The sequence below is a fragment of the Glycine max genome, chromosome 16 (genome assembly GCF_000004515.6).
Source record: "Glycine max cultivar Williams 82 chromosome 16, Glycine_max_v4.0, whole genome shotgun sequence".
Taxonomy (NCBI): Eukaryota; Viridiplantae; Streptophyta; class Magnoliopsida; order Fabales; family Fabaceae; genus Glycine; species Glycine max.
The window spans coordinates 20566383-20586022 of NC_038252.2; the positions used below are offsets into that span (position 1 = coordinate 20566383).

The following is a 19640-nucleotide window of genomic DNA, read 5'->3' on the forward strand; positions in this document are numbered from 1 at the left end:
GGAAGAGAGAACTTTAGAAGCCTACAAGGGCTCTAATAGCTACAGAACTATAAAAGGCAAGACTGAATATTAATTTTTTTTGCACGCGACCAACATTGGATTTCATTAAGCACAAGCCTTCCAGAAGGTACATCAGCGCATATATAGAGCCTTTGAATTACCAAATAGGCAAATACCAATACCCCCAATAAATGATCACTGGCATGCAAACAATAACCACAAATTAATTTTAAGCGCAAGCACAATAACTGATCAAAGATATAAAAGGGTTTGCTAACGAAACCATAGGGTACTGGCCTTTTTTTTTTTTCTTTTTCCTTTTTTTCACTTTCCTTTTCTTCCCATCTACACAGACTAATCTTGTCATGACCCCCCCCCCCCAAAGAAAATAAAAATGAAAAACATGAACCATTGGATTGGGCCCTGCTAGTCTATCCTTGCATAATCTTTTCTTGCGCGGGATGTTGGAGGCATGCTTGAGACAGGAGGATTCATTCTTCGCCCTACAATATATATACCAGCCAAGTTAGATTGATATAGATGCATCATAATAGGCTTTTTTTCAACAACAAAAAATTGTAAAAATGATAGTCCATTCCATTTGATAATAGAAGAAAGCAGAAGTGGATGCTGATGGCATTATAATCACAAGAGATGACCATAATCAGATTGGGGGCTTGTAGCAGTTTTGGGCTAGAGAATTTGAAGTTAAAGAATTGGGACAGTTCAAGTACTTCCTTGGGATGGCAGTAGCTCTGAACAAAAGATGAAATCTTTGTCTCAAAGGAAGTATACCCTGGACCGAATTCAAGATACTGGGATGCTTTGGTGCAAGGCAGCCAAAACTCCCATAGAACAAATACAACAGAACGACTTTGAAGGGTCCCCAGCTGATAAAACCACGTACAATGTTCTAGTTGGAAAATTAACCTAACATTGGTTTTTTGGTAAGTGTGGCAAGTCTCCATATGTCAAACCTCGCAGATACTCATGAAAAGTTGTGAATAGGATCCTATAAGTACCTCAAAGGTACACTGACAGGGGTCTTTGAAAAAAACTCAAACAAAGGCATTGAAGTATTTACAGACTTAGATTGGGCTGGTTGTGCATCTGATAGAAAGTCTACTATATATATTGCTCTTTTGTGTGGGGAAACATGGATACTTGGAGAAGTAAGAAGCAATCCATGGGGGTCAAGAGTAGAGTAGAAGCCAAACAAACTAAGAGCCATAGTACATGACATTTGTGAAGGAATTTAGCAGAAAAGAATGTTACCAGAACTCAATTCCCACCAACTACACAATGAATATACTACGTGACAAGTTTGGCAGCAATAAGAATGGCTAAGAATATATGGTTCACTGTGATACAACAAAACTAGTGGAGATTGACGAACACTTCATTAAGTAGAAGATTGATCATGGCCTGGTAAGTGTTCCCATGTGCCATCATGCAATCAAACAGCAGACATCCTAAGTTCCTAACCCAGATTGAGGGGAAGTGTAGATGATTGTAGCAATCAAACAGAATCATGTGATTCTGTTGTGACAGCAAGAATTAAGATCTGTTATTTTTTTCCTTTTTTAGGTACAACATTTATAGGAAGAATTATTTTATCCTGATTCTTAGATCCAAATCAGTGTACAAAATAAGCCTGGTATCTCTATTTTTTTACCCCATTGTATTGGTTCCATAAATGAGAAATACAATTTAATTTTTACTCGTAATAATCCAAATAACATACAATAAAGGACAGTAAAATTGAGCAAGAATTATATACCCCATGTCATACTGTTGGTGAATGAGTTATTCCTGGGAGAACGAGGGCCCACACTGCTGAAACCAGAAGAAGTAGCCTGAATCTTAATTTGATTCCACTCGGCACCCTGGGGGGGTCTACCATGTGTGAATCTTTGAACAGATTGGTGTCCAAAACGGCTTGGAGAATTTTGTAAAATATGAGGCATGAGATGAAAATGCTTAGACATAGAGGGTACATATGTTGTTTGAAGATCATGAGTTGGAAGGCTACCCATCTCAACATTAGTAAATGCTTGACTTGGTGCATTTAGTCTGAAGCACAAGGTAAAGCGGATCAATAATAGTAAAACAAGGATTTTCAGATTTTAACTGGAAAGCGAATTATAAGGGAAAGGAAATATTCCAAGGATTTTGCAATAAATTGCAATAATACAAACCACATAAATTGCAATAATATCTATTTTCCCATAATTTTAAAAAAACCTTAAGAGTTTACCCAAATAATTTTGTGTTTAAAAAATGAAAGACATTCACAAGTATTGGTATGCTGATACAGAGAAATAATTTTTGTTTCCTATTTTCAAAGCATTTTTAAAGGCAGTGCAATTCATCTGCATATCTTAATTTGCAGCCAAGGAAAACACAGTATGGTAAACCACAAGAACCATGGAAAAAGTACAGAAAAATGACAAAATAGTTAACAGTAAGCAACCCACCTTTGCATGATTATTGGAGTGCTTGTGCTGGAAACATGATTGAACCTTCCAAATCCAGCCCATGTTTCAGTAGAACCAAGATTCATACTTCTGCCAAACTCAGTTGTCAAACTGCTTTCATCTGAACCATCCTCTTGAAGAAGTAATTCATCACTGGAATGAAAATAAAATTATTGATGAGAATATTAATATCTTCAATTCATCATCATGTTATTTTTTAGTTAGTAATTAACTTCAGGGAATGACAACTAGAAGTGGTGGACAAGTTAACAAGGTTGCAGAGGAATTTTCACATCTATTGGAGGAATTTAGATGTGGAGGAATTTTCATAAATTTTTCAACTACCATCATTGGCCAAAATTAGTTGAATTTCTCCACATTTATTCCTATTTATTTTTTCTCATTTTTCAGGGTACCCAAAAAAGTGGTGGACAAGTTAACAAGGTTGCAGAGGAATTTTCTATGGGGGGGTGCGTCGGAGCAAAACAAAATAGCTTGGATCCGTTGGAAAACGGTGTGCTTGCCAAAAGAAGATGGAGGTTTGGGGGTCAAAGATATCAGTTCGTTTAATTTATCTTTGTTGGGAAAATGGAAATGGAAGCTTTTTCAGAATCAGGGGGAGTTGTGGGTCAGGGTAATAGAGTCAAAGTATGGCGGGTGGAGGAATTTGAGTGAAGCAAGGTCAGCCAATAATGAATCTACATGGTGGAGGGACTTGAAGATTGTAGATCAGCATCCTCAACAGGGTCAATTGCTAAATAGTTCGATAGCGTGGAAGGTTGGACGTGGGATAAATTTAAATTTTGGGAGGACACTTGGACAGGGGAAGATAACAAATTACTAGAGAAATACCCTAGGCTTTATAGTATATCTGTTCAGCAAAATTATTTCATTCAGCAAATGGGAGAATTCAAAGATTCAGGGTGGGAATGGGACTTCAAATGGCGGAGACCGTTGTTCGACAATGAGATAGATATGGCGGTATCATTTCTACAAGTACTTGAGGGGAACAGAATTCGGTCCCACAGGGCTGACCAGTGGGTATGGGTGGCAGATTCTAGTGGCCACTATACGGTTAGGAGTGCCTACAATGTGCTTAGAGAGGACTTATTACAGGAGGACCAGGACGGAGAGTTCAAGGAGCTATGGAAGGTGAAGGTTCCATCTAAAGTAGCTGTGTTTGCATGGAGGTTACTCAAAGATAGGTTACCAACAAGAGACAATTTGAGGAGAAAGCATGTGGAGTTACAAGATTTTATGTGCCCTTTCTGCAGAACAATAGAGGAGAGTGCAGGTCACTTGTTTTTTCACTGCAGCAAAGTGTTTCCTATATGGTGTGAAATGCTGTCTTGGGTAAATCTGGTGGGTGTCTTTCCACATCACCCAAGACATCATTTTCTTCAGCACATATATGGAGCATTTGAAGGAATACAGCTGGACAGATGGAAGGGGTGGTGGCTAGCATTGACATGGACTATTTGGAAGCACAGAAATAGTATAGTTTTCTCCAATTCTGCCTTCAACGCAAATAAAGTGGTGGATGATGCGGTATTTCTGTTATGGACTTGGCTCAAAAATTTAGAGAAGGATTTCACAACCCACTACAATCAGTGGTCATCAAACCTAACTGAAGGATTTTTCCGCAGATGAGGATTTGAATCTAGGTTCAATAATTGTATTAGTCTTATAATATGAAACTTATTCTGGTCTGCAACCAAATTGTTATGGTGCTGAACTAGACCAGAATTTTAGCTTGTACTTCTAGTACCTCTGGTACTTTGCTAATATATATATACTTATTTTGGCTGATAAAAAAAAAAAAAAAAGTTTCATGCAATTCCATCAGGTGATCCGAAAATAAAGAAATATTGAATTTATTCAAGATAATTATATACTTGCAAAATACCGTCTCAATTCATCCTTAGGACAACACTATTATCTTTTCACCTGTGTGTATTCAGTTTTATTTCCATCTTTAATCTCTTGTTTCATATTTTCGGTTAGTAGTTTGTTTTTTCTATAGGACATCTCTCTGGTTCAAGCCATCTTATCTTGATCTCCTCCTCATTCTTATTTCATTTAAAAATTAAAAAGTACCAGTACCTAATACTAATTACACATTAGGTCAAATAATTCGGGTTAGGACTTAGGACGCACTAATAAATATTGCTCACCAGAATTACATCCTTATTTCTCGATACTGTCAAACATTATTCAATCTTGTTTAATATTATAAAAATGTCTCCGCAAAATTATCAGTGAATTAATCCCTTATTCCATCTTCATAAGATACTTTCTCTTATTTCAGTCAAGACTATATCATCATCCAAACCTCATTCAAACCACAAAATTGTGCCCAAGTGATAGAAACAGGAGAAAACACAGTTATGACGAGTATATTGTATTACTCTTCTGTGGATACTGATATCAATGTGTAGGTACATTGTAGTGGACTAAGGTAAGAAAATAAAGAATTGAAACAGAAAATAGGCCAGATAGGATATTCGAAAGGCATACCCTCATTCTTGCCCATGTTCCCTCCCCTTTATTAGGGATATAATATGCTACTGTTAGATAATCTGTTGAGATTCAATAGTTAGTTGTAATTGTGTCACTGATTGCTGAATCAGCAGTCATTCCTCAGCAGTCTATAAATAGCTGTACATGTATATTCTTAAGTGAGAATTCATTTTGTCCTTTTCCTTAAGAGTTCTTCTCTGTTTTTCTCTCTCTCTGCAAACCCTATCTCTGTTTCTATTACTCTACTTCTCCCTTCCATTATAAAATTTTGGAGGTATTGTCAGATTCACAAGATAATGGTGGAGACAATGTCCCTTGATTACAGGTTCAACCTGCTGACACCACAGAAGATAGTTCTTGGTGTCCATTTTTTACGATATGGTGTGAGAACATAATCCCAGTCGTTAGAGGAAAAGATGAAACCAGATCAGCATAAAGAGGTGGAGGAGATGGAGGGAAAGAAGAATGATCGAAATCGCAAATTGAAGCCATGGATGAGATCTATTGGGAAAAGCCTAAGTCCCACATTGGCTAAAAATAAATCCAAGTTAGAGTATATAAGTGAAAGGCAACCCTCACCCCTTGAGATAGCTTTTTAAGATTCTAAGATGATATCTAGAGCCATTTTTTTGTAATTATTGTGCTTCTTCAAGGTCCTATCATGTGCTTTCATGGCTTCCGCTCCGTCAAATCTCATTTCTCAGTCGTTCCCTAACTCTATTGCAAAGAAGCTTGATGATTTGAATTATCTCCACTAGCGACAACATGTTGAACCACTGATCAAATCGTACAAGCTGCAGCAATTTGTCGTTAATCCCGTCGTTCTGCCTTGTTATCTCACCGAGGATGATCGTATTGCTGATCACGTCAATCCATTGCTGATTGCGTCAAGACCAAATGCTTCTTGTTTGGCTGCAGTCTACGTTTTCGAAGTCTGTGTTGTCAAGAGTTCTAGGTTCCAACCATTCCTATCAAGTTTGGGACAAAATCCATTGAATATTTCAGTCTCCAGACTAAATCCCGTGCGCGTCAACTCCGCACTACGATGCGTGCAGTCAATCTTGATGGAAAATCGATAGATGAATATTTGCACAAGATCAAAGGATACATACATGAACTGGCTGGTGAAGGTGTTCCTGTTCAGCATGAGGAGTATGTTGATGCGCTCCTTGAAGGATTACCATCTGACTATGCACCGGTAATTTCTGTCATTGAGAGTAAGAAGCGTACTTCGTCAATTGCAGAAATTGAAGCTCTTCTCTATGGTCATGAAACCAGACTCACACGATACAATTGAAATGCTTAATTGGTTCGTTTTGCATCATTAAACTAGACCCAAGGTTATGCGCAGCCGAACACTTACAAAAACAATGATCCTGGTGGCTCTCGAGGCTCGTATGGTCGTGGCAGTGGTCGCGGCACCTTTTCTGATCGAAATTCTGGATGTGGTAACGGTGATTCTGGCAGTGACCGTGGAGGTGGCCGGTTTGCCAATTTTCAGTGCCAAATCTGCCTTAAGTATGGGCACACTGCCAATGTCTGTCATCCTAATGATCATGTAATGAAAATTGTTCTCAAACAGTGTAATATTTCTCAACTGAATAAAAACATCATAGAGTTTTGTTCCTCTTGTTGTATGGGTAAAGGTTACCCTCTCACAGCTCAACTTCTGTTTATTCACCTTTGGAACTCATTTTCACTGACCTATGGGGACCCTCCCATGTTACCTCTTATGCTGGATATTATGTTTCCTTCATTGATGCTTTCTCTAGGTATACATGGATATTTCCTATAAAGTCCAAGGCTGGAACCATTTGTTTTTCAAAACTTAGTCCATGGTTGAGTTACAACTTAACACCAAAATCAAGAGTATTCAGTCGGATTGGGGAGCTGAATACAAACCTTTCTATAGACTTCTAGCCTCTTTTGGTATTTCTCATAGACTTATTTGTCCCCACACTCATCACCAAAATGGTGTGGTTGAGAGAAAACATAGACACATAGTTGATTTGGGTTTAACCTTGCTGCATCATGCTTCTTTACCCTTGCAATTTTGGGATTATGCCTTTACTACAGTTGTTTATCTTATTAACAGGCTTCCCACTACTTCTCTCAAGTTTTTTGTTCCTTTTGTTACTTTGTTTAATAAAGAGCCTAATTATCATTTTCTTCGAACTTTTGGGTGTGCATGTTTTCCTTTACTAAGGCCATATCATACACACAAGCTCAATTTTCGGTCTCAATAGTGTTTGTTTCTAGGTTATTCCTTGTCTCACAAGAGTTACAAGTGCTTGTCATCCTCTGGTAGAATTTACATATTTAAGGACGTTCAATTTAATGAGTTGAGATTTCCCTATACTGATCTTTTTCCTTCTTCCTCTAATACCACAAAAAATCTTGATTCTTTTTTTTTGGAAGGCAAAAAGTATATATATTATTAGTATAATCAAAAACAGTACAAGGGGTACTGGATAAAAGAAAATACAAAGCACCACTGGTGCTGCCCTCCAAAGAACCCAAGCTAACCCAACTAGAAAGGCTACCCCATACAAATTAACCAAAGGATTCCGAGATATTGAAAGACCAGTGGTTAAAACTAGTGGTAAAGTCTTTTTCTCTAGCTTTTAGCCAAGACCAGGCTAAGAACAAAGCATCTTCCATGACTTTAGAGGAATCAAAAGGTTTGTCCTGGAAAATCAGGAGGTTCCTATGCTGCCATATGGTACTAGTTAGAGCAACCCACCATCCACACCATGAACTATGGTTTATCTCTGCTCCAAACCCATCAAAAAATCTTGATTCTTATTTTAGCCTCCTAACCTTTCTCCACCTTTTGTTGCCCCTATTCCTTAGACATCTCAAGCATCACCTGTTAATTCAAGCTCTGTTCCTCTTATTCCTCCAGGTTTTTCACCCTTACCTGCTCACCATCACTACTATTTTTGTACCTTGTCCCTTCACTTCTTCTGCATCCATCCCTATTCAGCCACAAAATTCTGAGTCTACTAACCCTACTTCATCCACTAAAAAGTCTGTGTCTATACCCAACTCTATCCCAGCCAATACCCACCCTATGCAAACAAGGTCTAAATCTGGTATTCACAATCCTAGACTACACCCTTCACTTTTTCTCACTCATTCTGAGCCTAAAACTGTGAAACGAGCTCTAGCAAACAAAGATTGGCCCACTGCTATGCAACAGGAGTATGATGCGTTGCTGAAAAATCATACTTGGGATATCTTTACCTCCTAACAAGCAGGCCATTGGCTGTAATGGGTTTACCGGGTGAAGGAAAATGTTGATGGAACAATTAATAGATTCAAAGCAAGATTGGTAGCTAAGGGGTTTCATTAAGTTCATGGTTTTGATTTTAGTGAAACTTTCTCTCCTGTGATCAAGCCTGTAACTATTCAAATTATTCTTACTCTTGCTCTGTCCTATGGATGGAAACTGTTCCAACTTGATGTGAATAATGCCTTTTTAAATGGTACTCTTGAAGAAACTGTTTTTATGATACAACCTCCTGGTTTTGAAGTTGCATACAAGTCACTGGTCTGCAGGCTAAATAAAGCTATCTATGGGTTAAAACAGGCTCCAAGGAAATGGTTTGGCAGACTCAAGTCTACTCTGTTACAGTTTGGGTTTGTTGGCAGCAAGACTGATTCTTCCTTATTTATCTATCGGCATCAAGTGGATGTTGTTTATCTGCTAGTATATGTGGATGATATAATTCTCATAGGTAGCTCAGCCACTCTAATTCAGCAGCTCACAAACAGATTGAATACTGCTTTTTCTCTCAAATAGCTTGGTCATCTGGATTATTTCTTGGGTTTGGAAATCAAATATCTGTCCAACAGTGCTATCTTAATGACCCAGAGTAAATACATTCGTGATTTGCTTCACAAAACTCCCATGGCTGAAGCTCATTCAATCTCTTCTTCCATGGTTTTTAACTACGAGTTGTCTAAACATGGTGCTGATGTTTTTCATGATCCTTCTCTCTATAGGTCTGCAGTTGGTGCATTACAATATGCTACTCTCACTAGACCTGAAATTAGTTTTGCTGTCAATAAGGTTTGCCAATTTATGGCTGCTCCTTTGGATTCTCACTGGACAGTGGTGAAAAGGATTCTAAGATATTCCAGCTTTGGATCAGTGGGCTGATATTCTAACTAAACCCCTATCGCATCAAGATTTGAGGCTCTGAGAGGCAAATTCAATATGAAGAGTATTTCCAATGCAAACTCTCCCCCTTGAGTTTGAGGGGGGGGGGGGGGGATCAGTATATGCCAATGTATAATTGTGAAAACAGTTTTGTATTTTGTCTGTAAGAGTTGTTAGCCTTTGCTAACAGCACCAATTCTGTACCGAATATCTACTTTAAGGGCTGTTAGCTTTTGCTAACAACACTCATTTCGTGTTAGTTAGTAATTCAGGGAGTACAAGGGCTTCTCTAACTACACCTCAATAGGATCAGTTAGTTAGCTTTCTGTTAGAGTTAGTTAGCTTTTTGTTAGAATTAGTTGACTTTCTATTAGAGTTAGTTATAGTTAGTTTTGTTGTATATAGGTTTATAAAAACCTGGATTGTAACTATCTCTAACTTGGTTTTTCAGATCAATAAAATCAGCTTTGTTCTTGTTAAAAGTCTATTTTATTGTTTTGCTTCATTGAGGAGACAACTGTGTTGTGCCAGTGCAAACAACTGTCTCTCACTCTTTTGTACTCTATATATATATGTTATTTGAAAGCAATAAAGTTAAGAAGTCAGTGAGTGACATTTTCCTCACAAATTCAAACTTCAACTTAGCATCAGAGCGGGTTCTCTGGCCACTGTCCACCGTCGTCTGTCGTCGTCGTCCGCCGCCGTCTCTGGCCACCATTTCTCTCGGCGAAGTCAGGGTTGGGTGCGTCTTTTTGGATTATTCTCGTCTTCAAAAGGGCTACAAGTGCTACTCTCCAACCACAAGACGATACTATATGTTTGTGGATGTAACCTTCTTTGAAGACACACCCTTCTTCTCACCCTCCATGGACTATTCTCCTTCTCTCCAACAAATCCTTCCAGTTCCTTCTCCTTGTCCACTAGGTAACTCCGACCAAAATGTTAGTGGAGTCCCATCTTCTCCATCAAATTCAACTGAAGTTGCTCCTCCACCTCTTATTACATATCAATGCAGGACACGGCAAGTTGGTTCTATAGTGCCTGAATCTTCTCCTCGTGATTCTCATCCTCCTCCAACCGATCCTCAAACCATGGATCCTTCTTCTTCCACTTCTTCTCATCACTCTGATTCAGATTGGCCCATTGCCATCAGGAAAGGTACTCGATCTACTCGTAATCCTCATCCTATTTATAACTTTTTGAGTTATCATCGTTTGTCTCCTTCATATTTTTCCTTTGTTTTCTAATTGTCTTCTCTTACTGTTCCTTCTAATATTCATGAGACACTTGATCATCCTGGATGGCAACAGGTTATGATTGATGAAATGTAGGCTCTTGAAAATAATGGTACTTGGGAAGTTGTTCCTCTTCCTCCTGGCAAGAAAACTGTGGGTTGTAGATGGGTCTATACTGTTAAGGTCGGACCCAATGGTGAGGTTGATCGGCTTAAGGCTCAATTAGTAGCTAAAAGCTACACTCAAATATATGGCCTTGATTATTGTGATACTTTTTCTCCTGTAGCTAAAATCACCACAGTTCAACTGTTTCTTGCTATGGCTGTCATGCATCATTGGCCCCTCCATCAGCTTGACATTAAAATGCCTTCCTTCATGGTGACCTTGAGGAGGAAATTTATATGGAGCAACCTCCTGGGTTTGTTGCTCAGGGGGAATATGGTCTTGGTCTTGTGTGTAAGCTACACGATCTCTCTATGGGTTGAAGCAATCTACTCGAGCTTGGTTTGGTAAATTTAGTCATATTGTACAACTTTTTGGGCTGAAACGAAGTGAAACCGATCATTCTATTTTTTACTGTCATACATCCCCTGGAAAGTGTGTTTATCTAATGGTCTATGTTGATGATATAGTGATTACAGACAATGATGTTACTAAGATTGTCCAGCTAAAAGAGCACTTATTCAGCCATTCCCAGATCAAAGACCTGGGATTTTTGAAGTATTCCTTGGTATTGAGGTGGCTCAATCAGAAGATGGTGTTGTGATCTCTCAAAAGAAGTATGCTCTTGATATTCTAGAGGAAACAGGCATGCAAAATTGTAGAACTGTTGATAGCCCTATGGATCCAAATCTGAAGCTCATGGCAGATCAAAGTGAAGTTTATCTTAACCCCGAGAGATATAGGAGACTTGTGGGAAAACTCATTTATCTCACCATTGCAATACCTGATATTTTCATTGTTGTTGGAGTGGTTAGCCAATTTATGCAAAATCCTCATGTTGATCATTGGAATGCCATTATGCGTATTCTTAGATATGTAAAGAGAGCTCCTGGACAAATATCTGGATATTGTGATGCAGATTGGGCTGGTTGTCCCATGCATAGGAGATCTACATCAGGATATTGTGTCTTCATTGGAGGGAATATTATTTCCTGGAAAAGCAAGAAACAAACTGTTGTTGCTCGATCCAGTGCAAAAGTTGAATATCGATCTATGGCTATGGTTACATGTGAACTTATGTGGATTAAACAATTTCTCCAAGAGTTGAGATTTTGTGAAGTGGTGCAAATGAAGTTATACTGATAATCAGGCTGATCTTCACATTGCCTCAAATCCAGTCTTCCATGAGAGGACTAAACACATCGAGATCGATTGTCATTTAATTCGAGAGAAATTATTGTCCAAGGAGATTATCACTAAGTTCATCAATTCTAATGACCAGCCAGCAGACATTTTAACCAAGTCCTTAAGGGGAACTAGGATTCAATCTATATGTTCCAAGCTTGGTGCATATAATTTGTATGCTCCAACTTGAGGGGGAGTGTTAAAAGTCTATGTTTTATTGTTTTGCTTCATTGAGGAGCAGCTGTGTTGTGTCAGTGTAAACAGTTGTCTCCCACTCTTTTGTACTCTATATATATATATATATATATATATATATATATATATATATATATATATATATATATATGTTATTTGAAAGCAATAAAGTTAAGAAGTCAATGAGTGACATATCCTCACAAATTCAAACTTCAACTGTTCTATGTTTTCCTCTCAGTTTATCGAAGATGGTATCAAAGCATATTCAAGATTAATTCAAAGGGTAACCCACCAATGTTATCACACACCAAGCCCAAGAAGTGCTGGGCGTGAGAGGGTGTATTAGGAAAAGCCTAAGTCCCACATTGGCTAAAAATAAAGCCAAGTTAGAGTATATGATTAAGGGGCAACACTCACCCCTTCAGCTAGCTTTTGGGGTTGAGTTAGGCCTAAACTCACATTCTAAGATTCTAAGAAGATCTAGGGTTTGAACCCTGCTCTTGATAGCATAGTAGATTTCAAAGAAAAACAATTAAGAGAGAATTGTATTTTGTAAGAAATGAATTCAACCCAATCTGAAGAGAGATTATAGGAGTATTTATATGAGACAGCTTAGAGGCTCTAAGCTCTAACAAACTCTAAGTTAGTTAGAGGAGAAACAGAATAGAAAAATGTCTTATTAACTGCTGCTGTACAAAGTATAAACTAATGAAAAATAGTAGAGTAAAACAATACTCTAATACATGGTAGTTGAGTTTATAGACAAGATGCCTATTTCTATCAATGATCTGGCAGAGGCTCCCCTTGACCAGGAAGGAGTGTGACATTAGTAATTGAGTTTTTCATGCCCTCTCCCCTTATCCAGATTCCTCTTTATTCTCTCCACTCCCACTAATTGTTCACATAAACCCCCTTTGTTAAATGCTCCTTGCTTTGGGCCTAGGTCCCATTGTATCTAAAAAAGAATTGTTCCTAGCTGACCCTGTCCTCTTTAATTTTTTGCATGTTATAAACAAATAAGTTGTGCCTTGGAGACTTGTTGGTCATGGGTTCGAATCCGGAAACAGCCTCTTTGCATATGCAAGGGTAAGGCTGCGTACAACATCCCTCCCCCATACCTTCGCATAGCGAAGAGCCTCTGGGCAATGGGGTACGAAGTTTTTTATAAACAAATAAAATCTTCAACATGCAGGCATGATAGTCATATTTATAATAATGTTACATGAAACACACAACAGGCATCCAATATATCATTTTTAATTAAAAAATAATCAATGAAAATAAGTTGTTGGGGAACCAATTGTGTACCTATAATTAGGGTCCCAATCACCAGGATCAGGCAAAGAAATGCCTGTCTCCGCATTGTCATGAACCACTTCTGTTGATTGTGGGTTCATACTAGCACTGGGCTTCATTAAGGATGAAATGTTCTGATTAGCAGATAACCCTCCACTTCCTCGCTGCTTCCAGTTTCCAGGATTACTATTTGACTGTAGGTATGATGGTGAACTGCCAAGAGCTTGTGATGTTCCCTCAGTATGGCTTGTGCTGTCAGGATATTGACCTGGCCAATGTGAAGAAAATGTTTCTTGAGTTTGAGGACTTCCAGAATGTCCCCAATTTTTTCTTCTATTAAACTGGCTAACTGCAGCTGTCTTGCCTAAAGGTGATCCGTGAGAAGTTCCTCTTGCAGGAGATGTAGGTCCATAGTGTCCTGGAGAACTGACTGAAACCTGACTATAGGAACTTGGTGGAGTAAATTGAGATGGGCTGGCACCAAGGGGCAGGGGAGCAAAATTTCCAGCTGACGGACTTATCCCCAGCCCATTCCCAGGTTGGTACTTAACTCTCCTCCTTGCATCCGGACTATTCCCAAGCATTGACATACTTCCCTGATTGTGCATGTTCATACCAGATGGACCAATAGGTGAATAGTAAGCAAACATGTTACTGCTCTCTCCGTAACTTCCATAGCTGCTTCCAAGCCCAACACTATCATTATAGCTCCCATGACTTCCTACACTGCCATAACTATTGGCAGGCGGATGTTGAACCATCTGAAAATGTGGACTGCTATAAAGGGAAGCTCTGCTTTTGCCTGAAACCTGCAGGAACAAAATATAGTCAAGTGGGAACAAAATAGGGGGAAGCTCTTCTTTTTGAATCCAGTTTGAGATGAGGTCTTGAGCCCATCTAGTGTACAAGGTTATTTTCTCTTTGAAAACTTTTTATCATTATTTTCATGTCAATCAGAAGTTAAGAAAGTTATCATAAATGTATCCAACTTCACTACTTGAGAAGATAAAGACAGTAATATTTAAGGTAGTAGCAGGCTCACATTAGGTGATAGACCAGCGGCAAACCAGTGTCCTCCTCCTGGATGATTATCCACCTTGATATTTTGAACTACTGGCTGTAAAGTCACCGATAAATAAGATGAACTTTAAATGATGGAAGATATTGGAATTTATGTATTGATCTGATCAAATAACTAACTGCAAGATACAACAACAGCAACATCCAAGTAAAATAGACCGATTAAATGATGGGAATATAGCAATTAATAACATGAAGAGAACAAAAGTAAATGAATGACCTTTGCGAAACATTAATCAAACACTATTTGAAAGAAAATAGGTGTTGAAATAAGAAAAGCATATGCTGAAAACTGTTTTATCTACATCACAAACTCAATATTTTCATAGAATATACATTCAATTTTCTACAAACTATATTTACATGATACATTGAACCTAGACATAATGATACACAATTTTAACATGAGATACAGCCATTAATTCAAATGCAGATTAGGCAGGATTAATAACAGCTCACATATCCAATTCTTGCTGTTGTACTTATATATTGGAAAATCTGGTAACTTGAAGAAACAAGAAGCAATTGGTCATAGCTTGCAACAGAGCTACAGCTTAATTCCAAATACTGACACATAGCATATGTGAAGTGATCTGGTTAAAAAATTACTTGATGAAATGAAGGGTCAATAAAATACTTTTGACAATCAGGCTTCAATAAACACTGCTAAGAATACAGTTTATTATGACAGGACCAAACAATAGAAGATTGAAGAAGGAATCATTAAACTGATATACACTCCCAAGTCTTCATACAGTTGATTTTCTCAACCAAGAAACGAATTTGAAAAGCTAACTTCCAAGCTAGGAATAATACATATCTATGAAGCCCGGATACTCTAAAAATGGTTGGGCATCAATACTCATCGGATATTTCCGGATGCATATCCCAAATCTATCCAATCTTATTTTATTTAATTTTTATATATTTTTTCTAGGATACTTCTGGACGTATCTGAAAGGTATTCGATCTCTTTTAATTTGATTTTTTTAATTTTTTATTTCCAGGATATGGCTTGGATACTTCCGGATATGTATTTTGATTGTATTTGAAAAGCTTGCCTTAAAAAAAATTGTGCAGCCATGTTCTTCCTCATGCCGTGGGAGGAATTGGAGTTCATACTCGTTCATTCTTTGAAGGGAAACAAAACAGATCCAAAAAGGGCTGAATTTGGTTTATGAGCAGTCCAACCTTCGACTTTTGTCTAGAAAAAGATGAAGGGTATAATTGTAACGAAGTTGTCATACATTAGTGGATATGCAAGATCCATTTGATGATGGTGCTGGACTACTTAAATTGACTGAGTTGTCTCTTGATGAATCAAACTTAGAAGTTGTTCTTTTTCTGAAGATGGTAAACGGTAGAGAGGAGAATGATACAATTAGCATAAGATAGTAATTTAGTAATGATGCCTTTGAATTGTAAGCTATTGTAGAGTCAATACTAGTTTTGAGTTCTAGCAAAAAGATGCTTCTACCGATACAGTTAGCCAAAACTGATTATGATTCAGGCAAAACCTATATTTCTTTTTGGTTAAGATTACAAATATCTTTTTATAAATTGTGATCAACAGAGTTATTGTGGAAAACCAGAATATAATATTCTTTACTTATTAATAATAACTGTTAAAATAGGAGAAACAGATATAATTGACTGAAAAACCATGTCTTTGAATACACAGCGGATGCATGTTTATATAGACTAATTACATTTAATTATACAACAACAACAACAACGCCTTATCCCACTAGGTGGGGTCGGCTACATGGATCAACTTCCGCCATAATGTTCTATCAAGTACCATACTTCTATCCAAATCATTAAGTTCGAGATCCTTTTTTATAACCTCTCTTATAGTCTTTTTGGGTCTTCCTCTGCCTAGAATTGTTTGCCTTCTCTCCATGTGGTCTACTCTCCTCACTACAGAGTCTACCTGTCTTCTCTCTACATGCCCAAACCACCTAAGTCTATTTTCCACCATCTTCTCTACAATAGGCGCTACTCCAACCCTCTCTCTAATAGCTTCGTTTCTAATTTTATCCTGTCGAGTCTTACCACACATCCACCGCAACATCCTCATCTCCGCTACACCTACTTTATTCTCATGTTGGCTCTTGACCGCCCAACATTCTGTTCCGTACAAAATCGCCGGTCTTACCGCAGTCCGATAAAACTTTCCCTTTAGCTTGATCGGTACCTTTGCATCACATAACACCCCCGATGCTTTTCTCCATTTCATCCATCCTGCTTGAATGCGATGATTCACATCCCCTTCAATTTCTCCATCATCCTGTATTACAGACCCAAGATATTTAAACCGTGTGACTTGAGGGATAAAAAGAAAATATTCTATTTCCTCTAAATCAAAGATTATGTTCCTATAAGCCACTATTATTAATAAATCAGAATACTATATTCTAATTTTCAACACTTCCCCTCAAGATGACAAGCTGAAGCTTACCAAGCTCTCAGCTTGTTACAAGAAAATTTAATCCCAAATAAATAGAAAACATAAAAAGTTGAGCTTCACTAAAAACAATAGTTTGAAAAGCAACTCAAGGATGTTGGAGAAGCTGGAGAGAAATGCTAGAAAAATATATCTTTCCCAGATAGTTGCAATGACCATCAGTGTGAGAGAAAATTCATGGCAAGCAAACCAAGGTCCGTTCTTTTTGAAACCACATTTGGAAGCTTCAACCAATAATGTTGGAAACCCAAATTATTTAAACTTCCTTATGGAACAAGATATGGCAATGTAAGCCATTGTTGAACAAAGAAACGAAGACAAACAGTGACAAAGACAGGCACCAAACAATGACTGAAACCCCGATTTACAAAGGAAGTACCTACAAACGGGCTCACTTGGAGACGAGACTCTAAGGGTAGGAGCGGCTGCTAGGGGTGACCACTGTGAGAGAGAAAATTCATGGCAAGCAAACCAAGGTCCGTTCTTTTTGAAACCACATTTGGAAGCTTCAAACCAATAATGTTGGAAACCCAAATTACTTAAACTTGCTTACGGAACAAGATATGGCAATGGAAGCCATTGTTGAACAAAAAAATGAAGACAAACAGTGACAAAAACAGGAACCAAACAATGACTTAAACCCCGATTTACAAAGGGAGTACCTACAAACGGGCCTTCTTGGAGACGAGACTCCAAGGGTAGGAGCGGCTGCTAGGGGTGACCACCATGCCAGAAGCACTGCTGGAATGACAGCTGGATGTGCCAGAAAGTGTTTGGCATGGAAGCTATTTGGCACAGCAAAAATCAGGGAGCAGGGGATAGATACATTGGAAGATTCTGATCCTGATGATGGTGGTCTCGCTGGAAAGCTTGTCGGTGACAAGGCAGCAGGGGGCAGCAGCCTGAAAAGGACAGCGGCAGGATAGGCAAACTAGAATGGTACATGGTTTGCAAAGCATTTATCTTCGGGGACAATGAGTCCACCGGGCAGACACGACTTCTGAGATCTTTCTATCAGGCCCTGATACCATGTTAAAATACAAGAAACAAACGGATAACTGACTGAAAAACCGAGTGCTTGAATACACAGCGAATGAGTGTTTATATAGACTAATTACATTAATTAATGTAATTTATCCTATATAAAACAGACTCCGTTGTGTAGTTCGGGCAAATTATTTTCAATCAATTATTCCTCTGTTTCTAATTTAACATGGTATTCAAAGCCTGACAAAGGTATCTAAAAAATCGTGCCTGCGTAGTGGACCCACTGCCCCTAAAGAAAGTTTTTTAAGAATTATGTGTATTGAGAAAAACCCAAGTCCCACATCGGGTAAAAATAAAGTCAAGTTAGAGTATATAAGTGAAAGGCAACCCTCACCCCTTGAGCTAGCTTTTGGAATTGAGGTAGGCCTAAACTCACATTCTAAGAATGTAAAATGGTATCAGAGCATATCCAAGATTAATCCGAAGGGGTCACCCACCATTGTTATTCACGCACCAAGCCCAAGAAATGTTGAGTGTGAGGAGGTGTATTGGGAAAAACTCAAGTCCCACATTGGCTAAAAATAAATCTAAGTTAAAGTATATAAGTGAGGGGCAACCCTCACCCCTTGAGCTTGATTACATATCAATCAATTACTGATTATTAGGCAATTAAATATCAATCAGAATCATCAGTTTCTATGTAATAATAAACACAAGATAATATAAAGATAAATGTAATCCAACACTCCCCCTCAAGCTCGAGAATGTCATTTGAATCGAGCTTGTTACCAATGTGATCAACACGATAGAAACTAAAGGTAATTTGTTGGCGACGCGTCATGCGTCGTTTGCATGAACTTCACACACTAGGGCCCTGCATGGGGTCACATGCAGCGGTGTTTTGAGTTGGACAGTGTTGCGGTCTTCGGCGCTAGCAGTAGGTATTGTTTACCCGTGAAAGAAGCAAAAGGATCCATTGAGGATGCCGTGAAGCAGAGGGAGAGAAGATCAGTAGGACGCTGGTCAAAGATGTGTCAGGTGACATGTGCCCGAACTTCACGTGCCAGGACCCTGCATGGGGCCGTGTTTTGCGCTGGTTGCGCAAATGGACAATGTCACGGTCTGCGCCGATGGCGACAAGTATTGTTCACCCATGAAAAAAGCAAGAGGATCCACCGGGGATGCCATGAAGCAGAGAAGAGAAGATCAATATGACAATACCCATAGATGCATCATGTGTCGTGTGCATAAACTTCATGCGCCAAGGCCTGCGTGGGGCCATGTGCAGCGGTGTTTTGAGTTGGCTGCACACATGGACAGTGTGACGGTCTTCAGCGATAGGCAACAACGATCGAAGGTGAGAGCTCCAAAGAAAAGGTGTTGGGAAGTCTGCCAAAAGAGGGTAAAGCAGCCACACGGTATTGTTCACCGGGAAGAGGGTTGAACCAGCAGAAGCCATGATAAATGAAAGCAGAAACAATATTAAGGCCAGGCAAACGAGTCCCAAAATGGCCCGAAACTGACTGGGCTTTGTGCACCTCAGTCACTAAACGAAAAGCTCGTCAGAGCTCCGGCTGCAGCTTCTGGAAGAGGAGAAAAATCGCCAGAAGGACAGCGACATAAAAGTTCACTAGAACGCGGAAACAGGTCACCGGAAGATGGGAAGACGAGCAGAAAGGTCCACCGGAATGTGAAAATAGATAAGAATGTTGTAAATAAGGCTACAAGTAGTGCTACTTCTTTTGCAACATTGCACTCTAGGCTTGGTCACCCTAGTGTTCCTGCTATGAAAATTGTATTTCGACTTTGTAATATTCCAAATATTAATAAAGAACCAACAGATTTTTGTAATAACTGTTGTATTGGAAAGT

General features: G+C 38.7%; 1 protein-coding gene across 1 annotated transcript in view; it reads right to left on the bottom strand.

The window, feature by feature from the left end:
- Positions 1 to 227: 227 nt before the first annotated feature.
- LOC100792777 (dual specificity protein kinase YAK1 homolog) overlaps positions 228 to 19640 on the bottom strand; it is a 48719-nt gene continuing 29306 nt past the window's right edge. The window contains exons 14-18 of the mRNA XM_003547797.5: positions 14278 to 14352; positions 13248 to 14044; positions 2478 to 2630; positions 1781 to 2073; positions 228 to 503 (exon numbers count right to left, since the gene is read on the bottom strand). Of these exons, the coding sequence (XP_003547845.1) occupies positions 427 to 503; positions 1781 to 2073; positions 2478 to 2630; positions 13248 to 14044; positions 14278 to 14352 (1395 nt within the window). The 3' untranslated portion in view covers positions 228 to 426. The remainder of the gene's footprint in view (positions 504 to 1780; positions 2074 to 2477; positions 2631 to 13247; positions 14045 to 14277; positions 14353 to 19640) is intronic.